General features: G+C 40.3%; 3 protein-coding genes across 8 annotated transcripts; 1 reads left to right on the top strand and 2 right to left on the bottom strand.

Annotated features, from left to right (window-relative positions):
- Positions 1 to 3,404: 3,404 nt before the first annotated feature.
- polr2f (RNA polymerase II, I and III subunit F) lies at positions 3,405 to 5,819 on the bottom strand. The gene is made up of 5 exons (XM_044180769.1): positions 5,655 to 5,819; positions 5,393 to 5,462; positions 5,070 to 5,200; positions 4,156 to 4,227; positions 3,405 to 4,002 (listed from the first exon to the last, which is right to left on the bottom strand). The coding sequence occupies exons 1-5, from the start codon at positions 5,672 to 5,674 to the stop codon at positions 3,912 to 3,914; spliced, it is 384 nt and encodes a 127-aa protein (XP_044036704.1). The 5' UTR covers positions 5,675 to 5,819; the 3' UTR covers positions 3,405 to 3,911.
- A 344-nt stretch (positions 5,820 to 6,163) lies between these two features.
- On the bottom strand, positions 6,164 to 15,321 carry LOC122868603 (MICAL-like protein 1). Of its 4 annotated transcripts, XM_044180719.1 has the most exons (16): positions 14,518 to 15,321; positions 12,647 to 12,815; positions 12,027 to 12,075; positions 11,767 to 11,908; positions 11,257 to 11,345; positions 10,980 to 11,122; positions 10,065 to 10,678; positions 9,850 to 9,895; positions 8,826 to 9,450; positions 8,502 to 8,624; positions 8,008 to 8,134; positions 7,789 to 7,879; positions 7,554 to 7,627; positions 6,953 to 7,067; positions 6,793 to 6,839; positions 6,164 to 6,566 (listed from the first exon to the last, which is right to left on the bottom strand). In XM_044180719.1, exons 2-16 carry the CDS (start codon positions 12,808 to 12,810, stop codon positions 6,460 to 6,462), a joined length of 2,556 nt encoding a protein of 851 aa, XP_044036654.1. In that variant the 5' UTR covers positions 12,811 to 12,815; positions 14,518 to 15,321; the 3' UTR covers positions 6,164 to 6,459. The 4 variants fall into 4 exon arrangements, with proteins under 4 accessions (XP_044036654.1, XP_044036656.1, XP_044036657.1 ...); XM_044180721.1 differs by lacking the exon at positions 14,518 to 15,321 and having other exon boundaries at positions 11,257 to 11,342; positions 12,647 to 13,662; XM_044180722.1 differs by lacking the exons at positions 12,027 to 12,075; positions 14,518 to 15,321 and having other exon boundaries at positions 12,647 to 13,659.
- LOC122868605 (ADP-ribosylation factor-binding protein GGA1-like) lies at positions 13,741 to 22,699 on the top strand. Of its 3 annotated transcripts, none has more exons than XM_044180725.1 (17): positions 13,741 to 13,894; positions 14,298 to 14,415; positions 16,001 to 16,076; positions 16,558 to 16,656; positions 16,784 to 16,907; positions 17,086 to 17,186; positions 17,380 to 17,460; positions 17,921 to 18,058; positions 18,187 to 18,268; positions 18,833 to 18,946; positions 19,107 to 19,256; positions 19,393 to 19,466; positions 19,670 to 19,857; positions 20,504 to 20,733; positions 20,828 to 20,997; positions 21,145 to 21,255; positions 21,384 to 22,699. In XM_044180725.1, exons 1-17 carry the CDS (start codon positions 13,771 to 13,773, stop codon positions 21,492 to 21,494), a joined length of 2,091 nt encoding a protein of 696 aa, XP_044036660.1. In that variant the 5' UTR covers positions 13,741 to 13,770; the 3' UTR covers positions 21,495 to 22,699. The 3 variants fall into 3 exon arrangements, with proteins under 3 accessions (XP_044036660.1, XP_044036661.1, XP_044036662.1); XM_044180726.1 differs by lacking the exon at positions 13,741 to 13,894 and adding an exon at positions 14,100 to 14,202; XM_044180727.1 differs by lacking the exon at positions 13,741 to 13,894 and adding an exon at positions 15,328 to 15,412 and having other exon boundaries at positions 14,284 to 14,415.
- Positions 22,700 to 22,799: the final 100 nt, after the last annotated feature.

The following is a 22,799-nucleotide window of genomic DNA, read 5'->3' as shown; positions in this document are numbered from 1 at the left end:
GTCTGCTTCTTGAAACATTTTTTTACAACAGAATAATGGAAATAATAAATAATACATCTCAGTCTGAACAATAACTATAGTATAGTAAAAAAAAGGAAAATATCTGAACGTCCTAATTTTCAAACAACAAATTGTCCCCCAGAAAAAAAATTAATTAACAAAATCACATCTTCATGGCAGCATGACTCAGCCACTGCTCACATTCTCGGCATAATCTGTTCAGCTAATGGATCATTCACTTTAACTGACTGGGACTCAGCTCACAGCTACAGCAATCTACAACCAACCATTAGCAGAAGTAAGCTGAACATGAGTGATGGTGCCTTGTATGTGCACGCAGTGTATGAGACAGTGGGGATGTGTTACATTACATCAGTAGCAGACGTGCCATCAGATCCACATTCATGTACTGTAGTTTGTAGCTGATTACTGCAACTGAAAGTTTCCTTGAACTTGAACTAATCCAGGCCCAGATGGGGGTATGACTGGTTATGCATGCCTATATGCGTATTTCAAGTTTGTTATGGTGTGCATGTATGTGTTTCTGTATGTGTGTTGTGGGTTAAGCCTGACTCCTAATTCCCTCTCTTTAATCGGCTGTGTGATACTTTGGAAAGACAAAGAGGGCCATTGAAGGGGAGCTAGGGGAGGAGGGAAACAGGGCAATGAGGGAGCCTTACCCATAACTGCCTGGCCTGTAGCTTCACTGGGATACAAAGGGACTCTCATACTCTCTGTGCACATAGGCCCTGCAACCCCCGCTACCCACCCTCCTCCTCTCATCCCCCAAACTCACCCCATCCACTGAAAAAAACCCTCTCTTTTCAGGTTGAAACTGTAATGGGAAACATTCCAAAAGTTAAGAGAGTTAAGCAAAAGGAAGATGTAGGTATAGTTATTGATCTGTTTAAGTGAATTTTAAGCACCAAACTGTCAAAGCAGATGTCAGCCAGGAGCAGTAGACCCAGGAACAAGTGGGTGTGACGTGCTGCTGATATGTGACCTTTCCAGACAGTCAATGAAGCCATCAGCTCACGCTGCCACCATACGGGTGCAGAGCAAGAATGGATCAAAAGCATTGTTTGTTAGGCGAAACACTCGGCTGATCTCAGTCTGTTAAGCAGTATAGGTTCTGATTCACCTCAACGATGCGAGACTGAGTAATCATGAGAAGCCCGTGGAACTGGCACAAAACTCTGAAAACATTTTGCTGAAGAAGATCATAAGAAAAGAATTTAAAAAAAGGGTTTGCATTGATCAGAAAAAAACACCCAACCTATGCATTAAAATACATAACAAAATTTGTTCTTATTTGACCCAGTTAGTAAACTTATCAAAGACATAATTAGATGGTTCTGAGCTCAAATGTAACACACAAGATCTGAAGAATTAAAGTAAGACAGTCTGAATTAACATAATTCATTATCCCTTGATCCAATAATCCAATCTACAAATCCAGTAAACAAATGCTAGGAATGATACACTATTAGTCCAGATGGCGTGCAATCACAGGGTCATTGGGGAGTTGTCAGAGCACAACAGGTAAAAGATAAACAGCTGGAAAAAGACAGATCAGACTCCAGTAATATAGCTGTATGATGATCACTGTTGTCTCCAAAACTGGGTGAACAGGAGAGGGTGAGTAAGTCTAAAAAGGAAAGAGATAAGAGAACCACAAAGAAAGACATAATGTGTGGGACAGATCGATAGAACAGCGAAATAAATAATGACAGATAAAATAAGAAGACAAGCAAATGAAGTAGAAGGTAGAGAGTAATGAGCAAAAGAAAAAGTCAGAAGATATTAGTCGTGGCCTCAGTTGGGTTGAAGACGACCTGACGGTGGCCTCACTGTGGCTGGTGCTGGTGAGTGTCACATGGGCTGCCCCCCACCGCCCCATGAAAGGAGTGCAGCGTCACCCTGAGGCGCTGTCTCTTCCAATCAAAAGGCTCACAGATTAAAGCGGTTTTTCAGAAATTAATAATAATGACTGTGGCTACACACAATTATAAAGACCAGTACAAAGTGGCTTCTCCCTGATGATGTTTAAATGTTTGTGAGATAGATGAGAATACAGCGATACACACCTCTTGACTTTACTTTCACCACGAGAAAACATGCTACTTCATCAGTTTGTGTCTTGGCTGTTTTGTTCCCCAGTTGCATTTTTATCTGGTAGGAAGTCTTTATGTACATGTACTGCATGATATTGTATATACACACATGCTGAACATATAATCCACCCATCTATCTACCAGAGGCTGGAGTATCATCATACAGCTTCTTCTACAACAAAGCTGTTAATCCTCTCATTCTCAATAACTTTCAGCCCCCTCTATCTTCCAGCATGCACCGGCCCTCTTTCTGCCTGGCCAACAACCCGCTTTCGCTGAACAATACAGTGACTGTTTGGCTGCTTTGCGCGTGTGTGTGTTTTTTTTATTGGGAGGGGGGGGGCGCAGAGAGAATCGTGACGGTTACAACACTTCTCCATCAGCTGAAGGAGTAAACCTTAAAAACAGCTCCTGAGCATTAAGCCAGACGAGAATCTGTCAGGCTTCCACACTAGTTATCAAAGACAGGGAAATAACAGACAGACTTTTGATAAAGCTCATAAAGTTCAGCTTTTGTTGAAACTGTCAGAAGTGAGTATTCAACTTGATTTTTGTATGGATTGATTTTGGGACTCCCCCTTGCTATAACATAATTTTGCAGTGTTTGATGTGATGGATGTACCAGAAATCTGCCATTTTTCCAAGAAATCTCACACATAAAAAAGGTGATTTTCAAGCTGTCACATACTGCTAACTGATATTCAACATGATAGGAGTTACTTGTGTAGCTGCCTTTGTATCTGTGAGTTAGAGACAGCTGCCTATAGCTGAACTGCACAATCTTCATTTGGAAACATTGTGAAATGATTTCATGTGGCAGTCTAATAATCATGATAACATTTGCCACACAAAGCTGCATTAGCCACATCGAAAAGTGGACATGTAGACTCTTAAGTGGATATTTAGTCAATACTACTAAAACTAAAGCTGTAACAACACCTTAATACGAATACTGGACACTGTGAGCTTTTCCAAACTGGTATTAACCACAGGATGTTGCATTGTGTTGTAGAAAGTATGTTATTTTTCTCGATGGAAGAATGACTTAATTAACTTCTAAGCCTGAAATATGATTTAGCAATATGACATACTGTAGGTTCAGGGCAACTAAATAACACTCTTCCAATTCCTTCAGTTTACCTGGACGTCCCACTTGCTCAGGTATAAGTGGCTTATTGCATAATAATACCGTTAAATCCCTGTGACATGTATATTAGCATAACGTCAAACTCATTACAAACACCTCTAGTGGTTCATAGTGTTATTATCAGTGTTATGAATGAGACATGGTCCTTTCTACAAAAGAGTTTATTAATAACAATAAAACAGTTATTTTACACTAATCACCTCTCTCCATCAAAACAACAAATGGAATAATAACAATAACAACACAGGATTATTTTGTAAAACAAAGTAAATGTTTGACTTAAGTTACATTTCCCCCTTGTGGCTCAAAGTTATAATGCAGCTGTTAAAACAAAAAGTACTGTAGATTCTAACTTCGATTTTAACTTGAGTTGCGTAACATGCAACCACACAATGAGACTGAGAATGTAACAAGTCAGATCACAGGATTATAGCAACACACTGGCTTGATTTGAATGAGTCTAATGTCTGTTCAGTACGTTTCAAGTATTCTGATTTCACCGATTTACAGAGTCACCTGTGGATCAATGAACTGGTGGGTGATAATTGCGTCCGTCTTAGGAATTCTGGGTTTGTGTAGCTGACTGACCTGATACAATGGCGGGTGTGAACCAGCATATATTGTTTTGTCAGTGCAGACTGGATACACGTTTAATCAGTTATGATGAGCTCGTCACAGCCCCAGTCCTCATAACTCCCATCAGGAAGGTACCTGCGGATGATGATGGGGATCTTTCTGCTCCTGTTGGAGGGGACAAACAAAGTTCACGGTAAGACACTGGGAAGTACAGAGCCCAACATCACAGAATATTGACCAGACAGAAACTAAAGATGCAGCCATGATATAATTTTATAAAGCATTACCGATCATTCAAACTATACAATTATCACTTACTTAAGCTCTTTCATGGCTATTTGCAAGGGGTCCGTTTCTCCCTCCAGCTCCACCATGACTGGAGCGCACATCCTGTTGTCAGCAGATAGACAGGTACAGTAAATGCTAAATTACAGTCAATATGTAAGTAGCTAACTAATAGCGTTGCCTCCAAACATCCAAACCCTCCCGTAATTCATTTAGGGCTGGGTAATGACGCTCATTACATTAAAAGGTAGGACCAGTGCCACACAGACAGATCATGCCCTCGATCCTTACCTAGCTCCTACAAAAGACAAAAGTCGATGTCAAGGTGCTGCTATACAAATAAAGTTTTATTGATTGATGTTGAATTTTATTTGGTTCTGCTCTTACTGGTCATCTAACAGAGCAGAACCTCATTGTTTCCATTCTTTCCTTGCAGTTTAATCTGGCAGATATTGATGCACTCAAATATCACAATATGTTTGACTAAATATCTCAATATATACATCTATATAACATGGAAAAACTTTAGGGGTAATTATCTGTCCTTTTAGAAGAAATTAACGCACAAAACATTTTTGAGAAACAGTAAGTGAATATGATGACTCAGGTGTATTTCGACTGGTATTTACAATTTCCAAACAGTAGTAAACCAAAACACAAGAAGCAGAGGAATTAGTAATTACAGACACATACACAGTCTTTTACAAAAAACACAGACACTTAGTGGCACAAATAGACTATAAAACTAACAACAGCATTGTGGTTCATAGGTTTCTGTCCTCACACACAGCACTTCCACCTCCATGACACATGGAATACAGTGAACACGGAAGGCAAGAGCCTAAAAACGTGTGTTGAGAGGGTCAAAGGTCAGAGGCCAGATCTGAAACCAGGACATTGTGGTCACACCACCAGGACACAGTGTGTAGGTCAACACAAACACTCACGCTATCTGGAGAGCTCGTGTGCCCAGCACTCTGGCTCTCTCATATTTAGTCATATACGGTGTTGTGATCCTCTTTTGGTTGGCCTGCTGTCCCTCTCCTGCAGGCAGGATCTGCACGTTCTCCTGGTCCTCCTGCTCACAAGAGCAAAACGAACAGGTTTGGACTCATTGAATATGGACCAAATTACATTATCACAGAGCCGCGGTGGAGACAAAAAACAAATACGATTAAATAGCAAAGGGCTTGCTAAGTTACACACAAGCTAAATGTCTGTTTAATCCAGTTAGAAAATCCAATATATGACAATTAAACGGCGAACTTACATCTTCCGCGTTTTCCAGGTCATCTAATCCCTCATCCTCCTCGGCATCATCGAAGTCTCCGTCGTCGAAGCTTCAAATTTGACATCAAAACAGTTATCACAAAGACCACAGATACACAATTATTTTATAATGCATACTTCTGATGGCTAACTGGCTAAACGTTAGTTAGCTAACTTATATCATTAACGTTACAACAACCACGTTGTGTCGTAGTAAATACGCGGCTTAATATAGCATGTTAAAGCTGTGTGTCGTTACTTACTTATCTTCGTTGTCAGACATGTTTTATTTTGAAGCTCGTATAGAATGTGAATACTTTCTTATAAAAAAAAAATGTTCAGAGAGACTTTTTGTTGTCAACATAAACCCGAACCCACATGAACCATGAACGTTAAGAACTTCCTACTTCCGGTGGCTTGGTGCGTTGGAAAATATTCCGGATGCAAAAAAGGAACATTTGTTTTTCTTTCCGCTTGTCTTGCCGTTTAATAAAAAAACCCAAAACGTTAAAACTAGCATTCTTTGGTCTAATGTAATTAAATAAAACCACTGTGGTACGGGTCAAATTTTATTTGCCTGTTTCATTGTGGAGTTAATTGGTGGGTAGTGTCTTGGCCCACCTGCCTTCCCCGTCACTTAATTTGGGTTACAAACTTTTATTCAGCATAGTAGATAACTTTGCATCTCAAACAGCTTGAAATAAAAGTTGTTCAATCAAAAAAATATGCATTCCTCTCCATAGACAAGACGTACAACTTTCCCAAATAAATATTTATTGCATACTTAAACTAATACAAGTATGTAATAAAATAAAATAAAAAAACTGAAATATTGATAGGAGATAGGGCAAGTAATGAAAGATGGAAGAGAAAATGTACAACACAGAATCATTTGCACTGAGAAAATGATTCATTCATTTTGTCTATGCCACAGAGCTGCTATTCAACATAAAATTAACAAACTGTTTCATATGATGATCATCTTCCACTTTTCCACAACACTTTTTCATATTTATCATCTCAAAGTATAAATGAGTTGTCTATGAGAGTTTCTGCAGTCATAGTACTTCAGCTGTTTTTATCCATGGAGTCTCGTCTCAGCATCTTAAAAACTTTTGTGGGCTTGAACCTTCCTTTTGACTTCTTTAGCTCTTTTAGTCCTTCTTTCTGGAACTCTGAGGAGAGATATCACAGTTTATGTGCAGTAAAACATGGGTGACCATTTTCAAACGTTTTTATAAGCAAGCATGAGTGTTTTATAGAGCATTAATGTGTTTCAGAGAATCCAAGGCTAACTTTGCTCTGCCTTCTTCATAAGCAGAGAGCAGACTAAGACACACAACAGTATGTAAAAGGCTATTTTTAAGTGGGACTTTTTGATATAAAAAGTAATTTTCTCACCTTTGTTCTTCATCATGGCTTCCAAAAGTGTATTTTCTTCTCTTTCCCTAATCAGAAAAACAAAGTTACATTTATACTTTTTAACATAAAAATCTATGCATGTGAAAGCACCATGTATTGTATTTTTTTTTGTTGTTGTTGTTGTTGTTTTTATGCGCACCTCTGCCTGTCCTGGTCCAAGTTGCTGATGATCTCGTTCCTCTGTTCGATGATGGCGACCAGCTCATCCATCAGCTGCTGCTCTTGACCTCGATCTTCCTGATTCCAGTCACTTTCTGAATGTGAAGATGACGGTGTGTAACATATAGCAAAACCCAGCACTGCAAATCACTCCTTCACATTCAGGAAACTGTGCCCAGTGAGGTTTCTGATTTATTTGTAGGTAAAACTCACAGAACCAGACAATTTAAACCTTTGGAACAATTTGCTTTTATAAGAATTCTCATTTGTCTGTGTCTTCTGTTATGAGCCAACTTGTTGTTCTTTCTATAAGAATGTCATAGATAGTGTGTATGAGTGATTTTAATTGTGAAGCTCTTTATGCCCACATCAGAAAAGTGGTATAGTTAAGGGTGAAACTAGAAATGTTGGGCCTATTGATTATAAGATTAAATAGGCCCCTGGTTCAAGGATTACTGATCCCTGATTCATTCCAGAGCCCCCCAGCAATGCCCCTGGTTACTGAGATAAATAATTGTTATTATTGTCAGATATGTGAGCTGCAAAAAGTGACAAAGTGAAGCACACAGTAACACACTGACCTGGTTTATTAAGGAGACACCTGAGCTCATACTCCACATCTGCCTGTCTCTCCTCTAACTTCTGCTGCTTTGTCCTGGGAAAAGGCACAACACAAAATGTGTGTAAAATTCAAGAATTATCACTACACTCACGGAACCTTTTGGATGCAGAGTACACTGCAGTGGAAATAAAAAACTTATTGCACATACAACTCATTACCAGAGCAAAATCAATGTCCTAGTCTGATCTACTTACAGATAAACCAGCTCCGTATCTCTGTGCACCAGAACATGTTTCTCCTGGATAAGAGAGAACCACTCCATTAGCATTTGTTCCTCCTCTTTATCTGAAATAAAAGGAGGGGCCAGAGATATAACATCGATATAAACATCACTATTACATGGTTAGTATTTACGCACACTGCATTGTGCAACAGTGATTTTGTCTAGAACCAGTAGGAACAATTTGGTGAACCATTCTTGCAGTCTCTCAGATTCCTCTCCAGTTCGACTCCTCTTTGTTCCAGTGCCTCCAGATGTTTATGCAGTTCTCTAATCTCCACCAGCAGGTCTTCTGTAGAAACATTCTGGTCCGTCTGCACCTGTCAAGCAACACATAAGACTAAAACTCAGTAATATCTCACTCCTAAAATGCTATGCATAATTTCTGCAAAACCAAGTATGAATTTACACCAGAACAATTTACATGTAAGCCCTAATGACTGAACCTTGTGATGAGCGATAAAATAATCATTGCGTTTTAAACATGTCAACATAATAACATATCGAATTCTTCTATTAAGGCTGAACATGATGACGTGGATGCAAATCTGAAAGTCGTTCAAATTTTTGCTTTTTGGGCGGCAATATGTCAATATGCATTTAGAACAGTAAACATATCAATTAGTATAAACATTTATTGAGTTATTTTTATTGTTAGTTGCCTTTTGAGTTCTAGAGCTATTGTACCTTCCTCTTGATGAGCGGGAAGCCATGTCCAGGGGCAGGGGCCCGTGTAGATGAGAGGGACTGAAAAGTCTTTGATTTGGGCATAGCAGGGTTTCGATCAAAAGGATTCTCTTTGCAGGCCAGCTAAAAATGGAAAATTGAAGGGCAGTTTATATTATATATTATTGTCTTGTTGAGTTAAAGTCATGACAGACACTGCTTAACCTGATGTGTTTACATAGCATTAGCAATCCATAAGTATTGTGGTTATGAGTCTGTAACTGCAGAAGAAAACGTTCATATTAGATATCATTATCAATAATTCGCCATTATCTTTATTCATACCTTACTTTGACATGACGTGACCTGATCAGATTCATTTGCCTCTGTCAAGTCACATTTGGCAAATGTGGCACAGATAGCTGGCACAGAAAGGCTCCTGGGTAAAGTGTGACTCTGTGCTTCATCTGAAGTGGCATGCGGCCCTGCTGCTGCTTCAGTCACATCAGGTAGTGAACTTCCTGTTTCATCCAAATCTGATATACTAATTTGACTAGTATCTCCAACTGGTTCACTTGAAGCTCCCACTGTGTTCATAACTGCACCCACTCCCTCTGCTGGGACAGGTACTGCAACTCCGCCAGCCTCTTTGAAGCCTGCGGTTTGTTCGGCATCACTTGAACAAACCGCAGTAGCTGCGTCCTCTGATTTATCTGTCAGATTGCCACCATTCCCTGAATGGACAGCTCTGCCCTCTTCCTGAGTATCCCCATCCACATCCTCTCCAAATGGATTGGGAGGAGGCTCTCTGGGTCTGTACCATGACCTCTGCAGTTTAGAGACAGATTTGGATCGAGGAGTGGGTACTGGAGCTGGAGCGGGAGGCAGCTGAGTCCAGGGTCCGGGATGTACGATGGCCAGCCATGGATGGTTGGTTTTCACTTTAGGGCTACCACTGGTTTGGCTGGTGCTACAGGGGGAAAGACGAAAGGTGCTTTAAGAGATGACTCCACAAGTGAGGAAGGACTTCTGAGGAAATTAGTCATTATTTCCTTTTATTATTATTATCACACTTTTTATGAAACTCCTTTTATGTGATAAAATTGTATCACATAAAAAAATTCTGATTTTATGTGATTGGTTGTATTTTAAAATTGTTTAACCATGGAAATTCTTCATATAGGATATATTCAAATGTTTTTATAATTATTCTGATTATTGTCAATATTTAATAAATTCGTAGCTGTAAGGTTAAATGAGTTAAAGAAAAGAGATGTTTGAAAATATAACATATTCAAGAGAAATACAGGAGAGAGCTTAAGGTCTGTGCCAAAGGCAAGCAGAGAACAGACATTTTCTGTACACTTACATGTGAGATGGATTGGGTGAACATTTATTTGGGTTGGATGAAATGTCTGTGCAGAGAAACCGGGAGAAAAACAAAAATGAATTCACTCATGTTTTTTTCACTCAGTCATGAAAGAGAAGAGATGGTCACGGACTTAACATCAACATACATACAAACAGAGAGTAATTAAAACAAAAACTGAGCCACTGCAGTAAAATAATAGAGTGCCTATTTACCTGCAGTCTGGGAGGTTTTGGTCCTGGGTGCAGGAACAGGGACTACAGAAGAGCCTAACATTCGCCTGGGTGCTGGAACCGGCCGACTACTTCCTGCTGTCACTTGTGCACACGGTGAAGAGAGCTCAGAGGGCTCTTGGGTCTTTGTCGCTTCCTGTCGTATCTTGCTGTCTGCCAGAATGGGTGCAGGTCCAGCTTTTCTGGCTTCTTCAATGGTCCTGTCTTTAACGCTGGGTGCGGGAAGATGAGGAGGCGCTGGCTTCTGTACCACGCTGTTCAGTCCAACAGTGTAGTCTCCGTTTTCTCTGTCTTTCACCTCTCTGCTCCTCTGTTGCCTTTCTTTCCCCTCTGTCTCTGGTGTTTTACAAACCAGTCTGTCCTGTGACTCTGTTTTCTTAGTGTAATGAGGGATGCTGGAGATAGCCAATCCACTCAGAGAAAAATAACCTGCCTGAAGCTTACATTTGGACCGATTCTCAGTCGATCCAATTTGCTGACTGAGGTCAACACGAGTACTTTTACTGTCTGTTATGTGGTGAGTGCAGATAAAGGAGCAAGCCTCACTTCCCTGTGTGTAAGACTCCGGTAAAAGAGTGTTGTGGCACACTTTGCACCTGAAAGACAAACATGGAATGTGTTGCTGTAAAAGCATCCTTAACACATATTAACAGAAAAAAGGTAATCCCATAACTAACCTGCAGCGATGTAGTAAATAACTAAAAAACAGTTGCCTTCTCAAGCTGAAAGAGTATGGATGTCAAATACGATCACAGTGGTCACTTGAATCACATGTGAAATGCATTCTTATGTGTGAACTGCAGTCTGTCTCAACCAGATCTACACACAGTCTGGATCCAGACCCTAACAGAAGCAAAACAAATTTAGCTGCTGTTACCTTGTGAACTGTGCTGTTACCTGAAACAGCTGCGATGGTAGACCTTTCCGTCAATCAAATGTCTCTGTATGAGATGGACAGGCTTAAAGCACAAATTACACACTGTTCGTGGCCTTGTGTTGGATAAACGATCTTCTCTGCTGGTTTCCAGACCAGTCGAACTCTGAACATTGAAGAGAAACCAGGAATGAAGACTGTTAACCCAGCAGCTGAGATGACAAGGAGAATGCAAAAACAGGTGCGTTCACATTGGGAGTATACAGTACATGCGTTAAAATGACAATTTAAAGCAATTACCTTCTGGAGTTTCAGACCATCAGGAGTTTTATTCTTTGTGAGATTGTTTAAGACAGTGACATGTGATGGCCTCAAACTGGCAAGACCTGCTGCAAAGTCAAGAGAAGACATGCAAATGGAGCACAGTTTGACAAACGAGAACTTTAGGACAATTATGTGTGTGTCTTGCTTTGAGTAGAGGAGGGGTGAGGGCTGTCTGAAGATTTTATTCACAGGATGTCAAGAGTAAAGGATAACAGTGCACCCAAAATACTGGTAATAAAGCAGGCGAACTAGCGAGGCGAAAAAGCTGATTCCTTGAGGGGCATGAATCTGTATATCTTGTAAAGAGCCCAAAAAATTCAGATATAATCCTAGGAACCTGTTAGTGTCCTTCATTAATCATGTACCTTGATGAAGTGCCTTTGAGCAAGACAATAAATCTGTTTGATGATTTGCTGCAAGTAACTATGAATAAAAGCATCTGATAAAGAGCTCTAAAACAGAAAAGAGAGATTATACTCAACACACCATAAGACTTCCTGTTGAAGAAGTAGTAGTACTGGGAAAGGTAGGTGATGACGCTCAAACAATCAGGCACCTTGGTGGAAACCATGTCGTTTGGGTCCAGCAATGCAGAGATGCCCAGCTTTGTCTCTGCAATTTTAAATGCCTACAGAGATAACACAGAATGAAGGTAGAGGACTGTAAAAAAAAATTAGTTGCATAAATACAAATGACCCAGAAGTTTTTTGTGTTAGTCTGTGCAAACATAGATGGAAATGACTCACCAGTTTGTTATTTTGATAGACATTATCTTTGGAGAGGGAGCTGAAATCTCTGGAGCAAGGTGAGAAAAACACCAACAGGACAGATTGAGTAACTGATGATGGAAAGACCAAATCACAAACAAACAAGAACAGCTGCCCATTGGTGAATGACGGTTAAACACAGACATAAAGCACTGCACAAGCAAAATGCAGTTCAAGATCAGAAATTAAATGAGATGATTCCAGTTCAATCGTTGTATGTAAAAGGTAAAAACAAACCAACTAATCCCATTAAACTGGACAAGAAAAGGTTAAGCAGAGAGACAGAGAGAGATTAAGGAAAGGAGAGCAGATTAGTAGGCTACAGCTCGCAGGTCCGGCTCTGCTCCAGATTTGACAGCACGTTAGTCAATCTGAAGCAGCTCCAGTCAAGAAGACAGTTAAATCTCAGGACAGGACCCCAAAACCAGACAAGGACAAACAATGTGTTTACAATGTTAGAAATGTCCTCGTCATGCAGCACACCTGCCGATTAGGCCAGGATCACTAGGGAAATAATAATAATAACACCTCACTGTCCATCTGGCTGAGCATGAGTTTGCACAGCCAACACAGCTCTATGAAACTACTGGTCTACTTACATCAAGTCAGGCCGGTGTTTGTGGATGATGGCGCAAAATGCGAGTCCATCCCTGAATGAGGTTGACATGTTCTTTATTTCCACATTGGGGTAATATGCGCATGTGACGCGGCACCACTCTCGTAACTCCTTCGGTGTTGCCATTTCTTGTGTGAGATTTGACATGTGGGCTGGGTGAACATGGCACGTTGTAAGTTAGAGGAGATCAAATAAAGCTGGGCAGGTTTTGCTTTTTGGAGAAAACAGGAAACGAGTATCTACTACCCTTGCAACAACCTTTTTTTTTTTTACAGAAAACCTGCGGTCAAACGTGTTGATGAAGCAGCAGGAAGGAAGGAAGTCACATTATCCCGTTATGTTGCTTTGTCAAATAAAAACGAAGGTGTCTGCGCATGTAAAGCGATTTTACATTGTTTCAGTGTTTCCAGCCACAACTAAAGTCTCAAACGGTTTCCCTCACTCACGGCAACACAATGTAACTTTTCACCACAAACCACCAACGAGCGTCTGAATGTAGTGAACTGTCGTCCAAACATCTGCAGTGCTCCGACGACTCATGGTCGATTTGATAGAAGGGGGTGTAAATTAAAATCAAATCCCGTTACTTGTCGTAGTCCTCCTTGGTGTGCTCCACATTCAGTGAAATGCACAATAGCTGCCGCTGGAGGGAGACACAGAGCCGCTGCTTCTCTATAATTAGGAAGGGGAGGTTTCTGGTTACATGGTTATTTCTCTGAAGACGTTACATTCTTTTTCTCTCTACTGCGTGACAGCCAAATATAATAAATGATTTTAAATCAAAACTTCGACGCATTACAGCTTCATTAAAACAGGCCATTTGCTCATTTGAATTCTCCCTCCCAGTTCTTGCTATTTTTGATCAATGAACGGATCTGATGTTACAAAATATTAATAGAATTTTATGTGAGCATATTCAGTTTTAGGCTACAATATTATTTTATAATGTTTGGACAACACATTGTTATTTCAGGAAGGTTTTGTTAGTCGTCAGTAAAGTAAGCCATTGTTTAAAAAAGTACTTCCGGTGAAACAAGTTAAATAAAAGTACAGCAGCATTAACCTTTCGAGTCTTGCAGCAAAAAAAACTAAGAGACGAAATGCGACATGTTAAGTGATAAAACTAATGAAAAACTAAATGTCTCTAATGTAACTGTCTTCATAGATATATGTTGGTGGCCACACCAATCCCCAAATCGTCCGCTTTCATTTAGAAGGAATTCTACTTCCGGTATGGTTCTGTTTTCTCGTTTGACGCAGCTCTTTGATTCATAGAAATTGATTTGTTAGAATGGTTATTTCCATTCAAATTGTTATATTATCTTTTGTGGCTAAAATGCAATATTTGGTGATGTTTTCATGGACACTGGCGTTGACTTGGCATATAAAACTCACAAAATAATTTGGACGAACACTATGGTAACCGTGATGAAGACGTTAGTTTAAAAGATAACAATGTTATGTTATTATCATTATCATTTATTGTACACCAGGAGCAAATTTCATACATACGCATATCAAAAACATTTAAGACATACAGTAAGGCAGAACATTTCCATACTGTATATAAGGATTAGACAAATATCTTAAAAAATATGTTTTAAATTTGAAAATTGTCTTTCTATCCACTCGAGTTCTGCGTCTCTGTCGCTGCTACGTGCCTGTCTGCGTCCCTCGCGAGACTTACGTACCACATAAATCTCGCTGTGATGGCTACACCGCCGGATGCGGAGAGTTTAGAGTCTCGTATCAGTGAGTATTTTTAAACTTATTCTACCGAGCCAGTGTTGTCTGGAGACTCGGACACACATAAAGTATTATCCGTGAGTCGTTGTAGATGAGATGACAGCTCACCATAGCAGCGCGTGTCCCAGTAGGGGGGACTCAGAGCCTGCCGTCACATCCAGGATGCTAACCGAGCCCCGGAGCTGCTGTGCCCGCCAGCTGTCAACACACAACACAGCCAGGCGTAGCTTTAGCTTTACGGCACGATAGCTCAACTAGGTAGTGGGCGACAAGATCATGGGGTCTCTATTTTTAGTCACAGGGGTTAGATTATGATTATGGCAAAGCTATGGCCTCGTAAGAAAGTTCTAGACGAGACTGTGACAGTGCGACTACCGACAGTAAGCTAGCTAACGTTGTTAGCACCTGCCCTGTATATTTGTCGGCATGGTGGGGTTATGTGGCAGAGACTTAATGAATTTTAATCATGGAGTCACTCGAGAAGCCTGTTAGCCTTCTTGGGCTTTCTTAACCGCTTAATTAAAGTTTTGTATGTGAAAAACATGAACATACATCACCATCTCTGTCTATTATATATAGATCTATGAAAGATATTTAGGTTATGAATATTGATGCTCTTACTCAATTTTTAATCTAAAAGAGAAAATGAACAACATACACTCAGTTGCCAGTTTATTAGCTACCCCTAGTTAAAATAATACAAACACAAAAAAACAGAACAAAAGTTATGCAATAAATCCTGCGTTCATGAAGGTTATAATGTTTGTATTGGAAATGCTGTAGAGAGGTGTTAACTAAACTTTATGGTTATTTTGGAGGCTGTAGTTTGTGGTTCTGTTGAATTGTATTGTAATGCAGTAAAGCTGAAGTAACATCTATCACCTCTGTTGTCTGACATCCCATTTGCTAACATTTCAGACAGAGCCACAAACCCACTTAACAGAGACACAGACTGGAGCAGCATCCATGCCTTCTGTGACCAGCTCAACAATGATTTGGAGGGGTAAGAGGACATCCTAACCACCATAAACATGGTCTGGTTGGTGCTGATTCAAGTTTATTAATCCTAAAGATTAATAAATAGCTGGCTGTGGTAGTGGTCATCTTTTCTAAGAAAAGAAAAAATATTAATGAAATCCCCTTTAACTAAACTGTGTACTGTCACTAAAACATGTATTCAATTCACTAGTTGCATGTTGCAACTTAAGACTTCTAGTGCTGAGTACAAATCATACTTATCTGTGAACACTAGGCCTGTAAAGATATTTTAAAAATTGAATGTTTGACTTTTGTCATGTTGAGCTGCATAATAATGGGAAATTAAATAGACCTGACATTTTTCAGCAGTCCTCAATAAATTTAGAAATCATTATGGGGTTAATCTGATTTAGTAATTGATTTAAAAAAAAAAATAATAATAATAATCAGATAAAAAAGAAAATTAGTAAAAAAAAAAAAAAAAAAAATCTATATTGATATCTTGCTCAGCCTACTTGCAGCACACTTTACCACACTTGAATTTGCTCACTTGCCCTTAACTGCTGCTTGCAGTGCTCTAGACATTCACTATTGTTTGTGACCTGTGTTACAGACCTCAGCTGGCCACCAGGCTCCTGGCCCATAAGATCCAATCTCCACAGGAGTGGGAGGCCATGCAGGCCCTGCTGGTGAGTTCAGATCTGAACCAGGATCTGTTAGTCAGAAGTAGCTGCCTCAGTACTGATGACCCTGATTTTCAGAGCTAATGTCTCATCAGTTTTTTCTACTCTAAGACTCTACTACGGGATATTTACATTTATTCACATTTTTGCACATACATTTTTCTAAATTAAATATCTTTTTACTGGCATAAAATGGCAGATTTCGTCCTACATTTTCTATGGGCTTCCAGAAAGCCATATGCATCAATCCCTAAACCAGAAATATGTAGTAGATGTTAGGTTTTCAAATGAGCCTGTGTTCCTGATTGTATTCTCAGGAATATACAGTAATTTAACAGTAAGCAACAGTCCTCAAACCTAAATTCACCTTGACTGTTTGTCTAACTATATATTAAATCGTTCGAAGAGGCATACCTTTTAGAGCATGATGTTGCTGTTTTTCAGATTTCGTTGTATTTGTATTTTTTGCATTGTATTTCTATTCTAGGTTCTGGAGACGTGTATGAAAAACTGCGGGAAAAGGTTTCACAGTGAGGTGGGCAAGTTCCGTTTTCTCAATGAACTCATCAAAGTAGTTTCTCCAAAGGTAAGACTTTCCAAGTGTCTCTCTGAGTGCATCTATGTTTTTCAGACAGGCTATTTATTTATTTATCTTTTTTAACACGTCTGTTGTGTGTAAATCACTCTGTTGTTGTCCTCAATCGCCCACTCAGTACCTGGGCTCACGGTCACCAGAGCCAGTAAAAAAGAAGGTTTTGGAATTGATCTATAGCTGGACTTTGGGGTTACCTGATGAGGCCAAGATCTCAGATGCCTATCAAATGCTGAAGAAACAAGGTAAGAGGCTATCTGCCATTAGATGAATGGAAATATATAAGGCACTAAAGGTTACAGCCCAAGTCCATTTTTAAGATAATAAGTAATAAGGGCTAAAGCAACTAATAATAACTACAGTGATAATGATTGGAAGCATTTAACTCCTTGGCTTGTTCATATTCTGTGTTTTGTAAATCAGGTATTATTAAACAAGACCCAGAGCTACCACCTGACAAACTACTGAACCTCCCTCCACCCAGACCCAAGAATGCCATTTTTGAGGACGAGGAGAAGTCAAAGGTAAAGACTTGTCTGTCAAAAGAAATTAATCAGTTATTTGAAAATATGCTTTCCAACATGAGAATTAATGTGATCTGAGCCGGTTTCTTACTCACTGTGCATGCTCATGATTGTGCTTGTCTCCCCTTTTGGGATTTATGAAGCCCATTTGCTCATTTTCCCCCTTGTTAACTCTGACTGTCTGCTTTGTCAGATGTTGTCTCGCCTGTTGAATAGCTCGCACCCTGAGGACCTCAAAGCCGCCAACAAACTCATCAAGGAAATGGTCCAAGAGGTAAACCTCTTTCCTTCTCCTTCCCACTCCTTTTATAAATCACACTTTTGTTATACATTAAGTGTACCACCACTTTCTAATGCTACAGGTAGTCTTGTGTGTGTGATTTTTTTATTTTTTTTTAATTTTTTTATTTTTTTTAAGAAAAGGAGTAAAACACCAGAGTGCTGCAGTCAAGGCAGGAACATTAAGTGAATGAGGGTTGGGTTGGTTGCCCTGGGGGGGTTTTGTGTGTCACTGGCAGAGTGATTCAGCAGGAAATTCAGAGTAAATCTGTCCTGATTTCGGGGGTAATAGGAGCTGCTCTTTGCTCTTATCCCAAGACTTGTCTAATGGCCTCTCCCTCACCTTGCTGTACTTCCACATCTGTGCCTTGTGTATATGTATGAAACATCGCCAGTGTTTGTAGTCACACCCTGCTATGTGTGCCACTCGTGAATTTTCCTCTTGTCTGTTGTAGGATCAGAAGCGAGCAGAGAAGGTGTCAAAGCGGGTGAACGCCATTCAGGAGGTGAAGGAGAGTGTTAATCTGCTGACTCAGCTTCTGCAGGACTATGACAGCACCGCCAGCAATCAGAGCAACGCTGAACTCCTACAGGTGAACTGAAAGACAAGATGCTTTTAATCAGAGAGAGAATCTTCAGTGTATACACAACAATAACCTAGTGGTAAACCAGACAGAAACTTGATTTCAAGTATTAAATATAGTGTGTTTTGTGTGGTCAGGACCTGTACCAGCGCTGTGAGAAAATGAGACCTACACTGTTCAGACTGGCAAGTGATACAGAGGACAACGACGAGGCTCTGGGTGAGTGTTATTTTTATTCCTCTGCCATTAAATATCATGTAAATGGAGAAAAAAGGAATGATCCCTCCTCATTTGCTGCAGAAATGTTTTTAGCTCTATTAGTCCTCGTCAGGCAGAGCAAAAGACAATCCCAAAATGTTGATTTGTCGCATCATTCAACTGTTTTCTTTCTTCTGTCGTCGAGGCCTCCAACAGGACCCTGAACCTGACCCTGAAGTTAAATCATTGTTACCACACAGCATACTGCTCTTCAAATACAAATTAAGTGTCTTTGTCCTGCAGAAATCCTGTGCTGCCATTTTCAGTTTAATTCATTCTCAGTGCATTTTCATCGTGTGTGAGGAAATTGTGTCACGTTTCTGGAGCCATTTGCAATTCCTTATAAAATATTGATCAATACAGTTCATGGACAAACATACATATAATCAACTAGACTAGCTCTGATCCACCAGTTTATAAACGCTGTTTCTAAGCTCTAGTCCACCCTGCTGGAGAGACCTCAGTTCTGATGGATATCACCACTATGAACACAGTTAAGGAGCATTTTCTCACGTCTTTCCACAGCGGAGATCCTGCAGGCCAACGACAGCCTGACTCATGTCATCAACCTGTACAAACAGCAGGTGAAGGGGGAGATAGTAAACGGCAACAACACATTAAACACACAGAAACAAATAGGTGGGTGAAGCAAAGAAATACATGAAGAGTGCTTAATAGATTAGTTTTAGAATTGGCAGTCTACAAAAATGTTTATTGCAGAAATGTTTGTGGATTCAGAAGTTCTTAGTTTTTGTTTTAGTCAGTTTGAAATGAATTGGCCTGAATCCGTTTTTAACAGGAGGGATGGCACTGCTAGATCTGTCAGGACTCGACACATCACCGCTGTCGCCTCCGTCCTTCCCAGAGTTTCCCACTCCAACAGACAGCCTCAACGCCCCCTCGCAAGAAATGGGGATCAGTCTCCTCGACGACGAGCTCATGTCACTCGGTAACAGCACGACAGAGCCCACACATCAATTGTTGGAACAACTTGTATGCAAGATATTGATTGTGTGGAGTTATCTAGGAGTTTAAAATGGAAGGAAAGAAAACTTGTGAAAAGTGTCATTTTGTGCCTCTCACAGGATTAAGTGAAGGAACACACACTTCCAACCCTCCCTCACAGCCTGAGGACTCCACAGCCTGGGACTCCTTCCAGGTGAGCGGAGGGAGGATTCATTTATTATTATAACTGTGACAGTTCAGTGACAGTTTGTATGATTTACACTGATGTCATTTGTCAAACGCAACTTCTCTTTGAAATTCATGTTAATGGACATCATTGCTCTTAATGCTGCTTCAGTATAATCAACGAGACATCTGTACCACTATTTTTCTCACACACTCACTTTCTACTTACAGTCCTCTGACAGCATAGATGCAGACATCCCAGCAGCACCCAGTCTCCTCCTCAGTCCAGAACCCCACTCCCACTCTCAGCCTCTTTCATCTGTCTCCAGCCCTGGGAACTCGGCCCTGGACGACCTGGACCTCCTGGGAAAGACACTGCTGCAGCAGTCCCTGCCTCCAGAGGGCCTGCAGGTCAAATGGTATTTAACTAACACTGTCACATCACTGCTAAAACTGTGGGAAACAGCCTCAAGATAGCCCTAATATTTTGTAAGTTTTAGTTTGATATGCTTGTCTGCTTGGTGTACATGTGTAATTAAAGTAGATTAGTGCAGTAGCAACTGCTCTTAGTAAAGGATTTCTGTCTAGTTTCCAAATATTAGACACAGAGAACACAGTCACTGCACTCCATACTGCTATCTGCTTTCAACCTTTACTCCTCACATTTTCATGCTGGCTGTTGTTTTTATTAACTCTTGGTTGCCTGCATGCCTCAAAATGCTCCTCAGAAGTTTTGTCTCCTTATGCACTTCAACCTGACAAAAAAAGATCCTAGCAACAACCTTTTAAAAAGTTTAAATACTGCAGCACTGCCAACATTGCCCAATTGTTAGTGAAGGAATCAATCATCAATCAGTCAAGTCTGGAGTTAGTAAAAGTGGAATTTTTGAAATTGACATCTTTAAATTTAACCACTCAAAATAAATTGTGGACAGTATCTCCTTTCAATACTATTAACAGTCCACGCAGTCAAATTTGTCTCAAGCTCTTTTCAATTTGTACTGTAAAGGTAGGAAAAAAGGGCACAAGCACACAGAGATTAATTGTTAATTTCTCTGCTTTTAGGGACAAGCAGCAGTCCAAACCAACTCTGAGAGATCTCCAGAGCAAGTCTGGGTCCAACGTCACCCCAAACCCCATCCCAACCTTTGCCGCTGAAAATCCTTCACCTCTCCTCAACTCTCAGCCCAGCCTTGGAGCAACGTTGCTGGATATGTCCCCGACTCACACTGAGACTCCTTCTGCAGAAGTCACCCTGAATGATGTTTTTGTACCGCTAGAATCCATTAAGCCCAGTAAGTGAACTTTATGGCTTTATGCTTCTGCCCATCTGGAAGTACAGATTTATGATACGCTTTCTATCCATCTTTCTGTCCTTTCCCTCTCCAGGTAGTCTGTTACCTGTGACTGTGTTTGATGGACACAGTCTGCGGGTTCTGTTTCACTTTGCTCGTGACTCGCCTCCGTCTCGTCCTGATGTGCTGGTGGTGATCATCTCCATGCTGTCATCTGCTCCTGTCCCCGTCACCAACATAAACTTCCAGACCACGGCTCCAAAGGTCAGCAGTAAGAAGGTTCAAGGCCTTCGTTAGATAAAGTCGATTAGATGACTCTCGATTTAGAGCTGTACCTATATGTAAGGTTCATCTTGTAAAGACATTGTTACCTAACCACTGCAGCCATTTGTTTTCATTTATCAACTGTAGACTATGGCAGTGAAGCTGCAGCCCCCATCAGGAACAGAGCTCCCAGCTTTCAACCCCATCCTTCCTCCTGCTGCTGTCACACAGATCCTGCTGCTGGCAAACCCAAACAAGGTAAGCAAAGATTTTTAACTATCTAGACATTGGAGGTTCCCTTTTTAAAAGAATTAGTGCCAAGGCTGTCTGGATGTTCAACTATATATCAACCCACCTCTCCCATCCTGTGTGTGTGCGTGCTGCAGGAGAAAGTACAGCTGCAGTACAGATTAACCTTCACCATGGGAGAGCAGGAGCACAGGGAGAGTGGCAGTCTAGAACAGTTTCCTCCTCTGGACACATGGGGGAACCTATAGCATTTAAACACAACCCCAACCTGACAGACTCTCTGCTTTCAGACTCAGCTTCCTTCCTAGACCAACTGTCCATCTCGACACTCGCATAAACCTGTTTTCCTTTGTAATCACATTGTACTTTCTTTGATTGGTATTGATTGTTTTACTTGGATTATGCTCATGCTCAGTCAGTGTAATGTGTGTATGCTTTGCTATAAATGAGTCGTGTGTTTAGGTCAAGTCTGCTGTATGTGGCTGCTTTAAAACAAACCTGCAACTGCTTCCTTCCAAGTTTAAGAGACAGTGCTACGGAGGAGGAACTACATCAAATGTGTGCATATTTGCTCATTTGGTGTGCTTGATTTTTGTTTTCCCCTCAGGCACAAAGTCAGTTTAAAACCATTATCAGTTGTTTACCTTCACCTCTGCATGCTCTGCCAACATGGGACACAATGCTTGCAAATTCCAGCACACCAATAGCGAAAGGACATAAGCATTACATAGATGCAGCTCATCTTAGTTTGCAAAACAAAGCTATACTTTATCAACTTTTTGTGATGAGTGAATAACGCTTATTTTTTTGTTGCAATGACTGAGTCCACTTTTTGATTTTCAGAGTGATTTTTTTTTTTTTTTTTGATGGGGAAAAGACAGTAATGTTTTCCTGTCTTGTGTAATGAACAGAACTTACTGTAACAGTTGTGTATTATCTGCCATATGTGCCTATTTTGCTATGTTTTTCTCATCTGTTACACGTCAGTCATATTAGGTCTGCAGTTTGTTTGAGATACAGATCACCTACATTAACCTTAAATTCCTAATATATAAAGCATTTTCAGTAGGGTTAGGGTATAAGTTAAATTTTGACAAACTTTCTTTAGCTTGTGATTTAAGTTAATATTTCAGTATTTATTAGGTAAAACTGAATATTAAACACTTGAGCACATGCAAACTGAGTTGCACCCAGGTGCTTTGAGCACAGTGTCTGTCTCGAACATGTTCAGCTTGTTTCTACAGTCTTCAATGCATGTCAGCCATGCTGAACACTTCCTCCTCTCCATAGGCTCTCAATCACATTCCACTGCACCAATCTCCAATACGACTGCTTTGTAAATACCAATGATGGCAGTTCTGTTATGTACATTTGACTTGTGCAATGTGCAAAAGCATAACACTGGTAAAATATTCCAAATGGGTAATAAAGTTTTTTTTCTTGGTGACCTGAAGGCACGTTCATTTGTGTTGTAAATAACTGAGTTTCTACTCCAATCACATGAAAACTCCACAATACCGAAAGCCACTATTCACCTCCACGATTTTAATGTC

The sequence above is a fragment of the Siniperca chuatsi genome, linkage group LG21 (genome assembly GCF_020085105.1).
Source record: "Siniperca chuatsi isolate FFG_IHB_CAS linkage group LG21, ASM2008510v1, whole genome shotgun sequence".
NCBI classification, from domain to species: domain Eukaryota; kingdom Metazoa; phylum Chordata; class Actinopteri; order Centrarchiformes; family Sinipercidae; genus Siniperca; species Siniperca chuatsi.
This window is presented reverse-complemented; position numbering and strand designations above follow the sequence as displayed.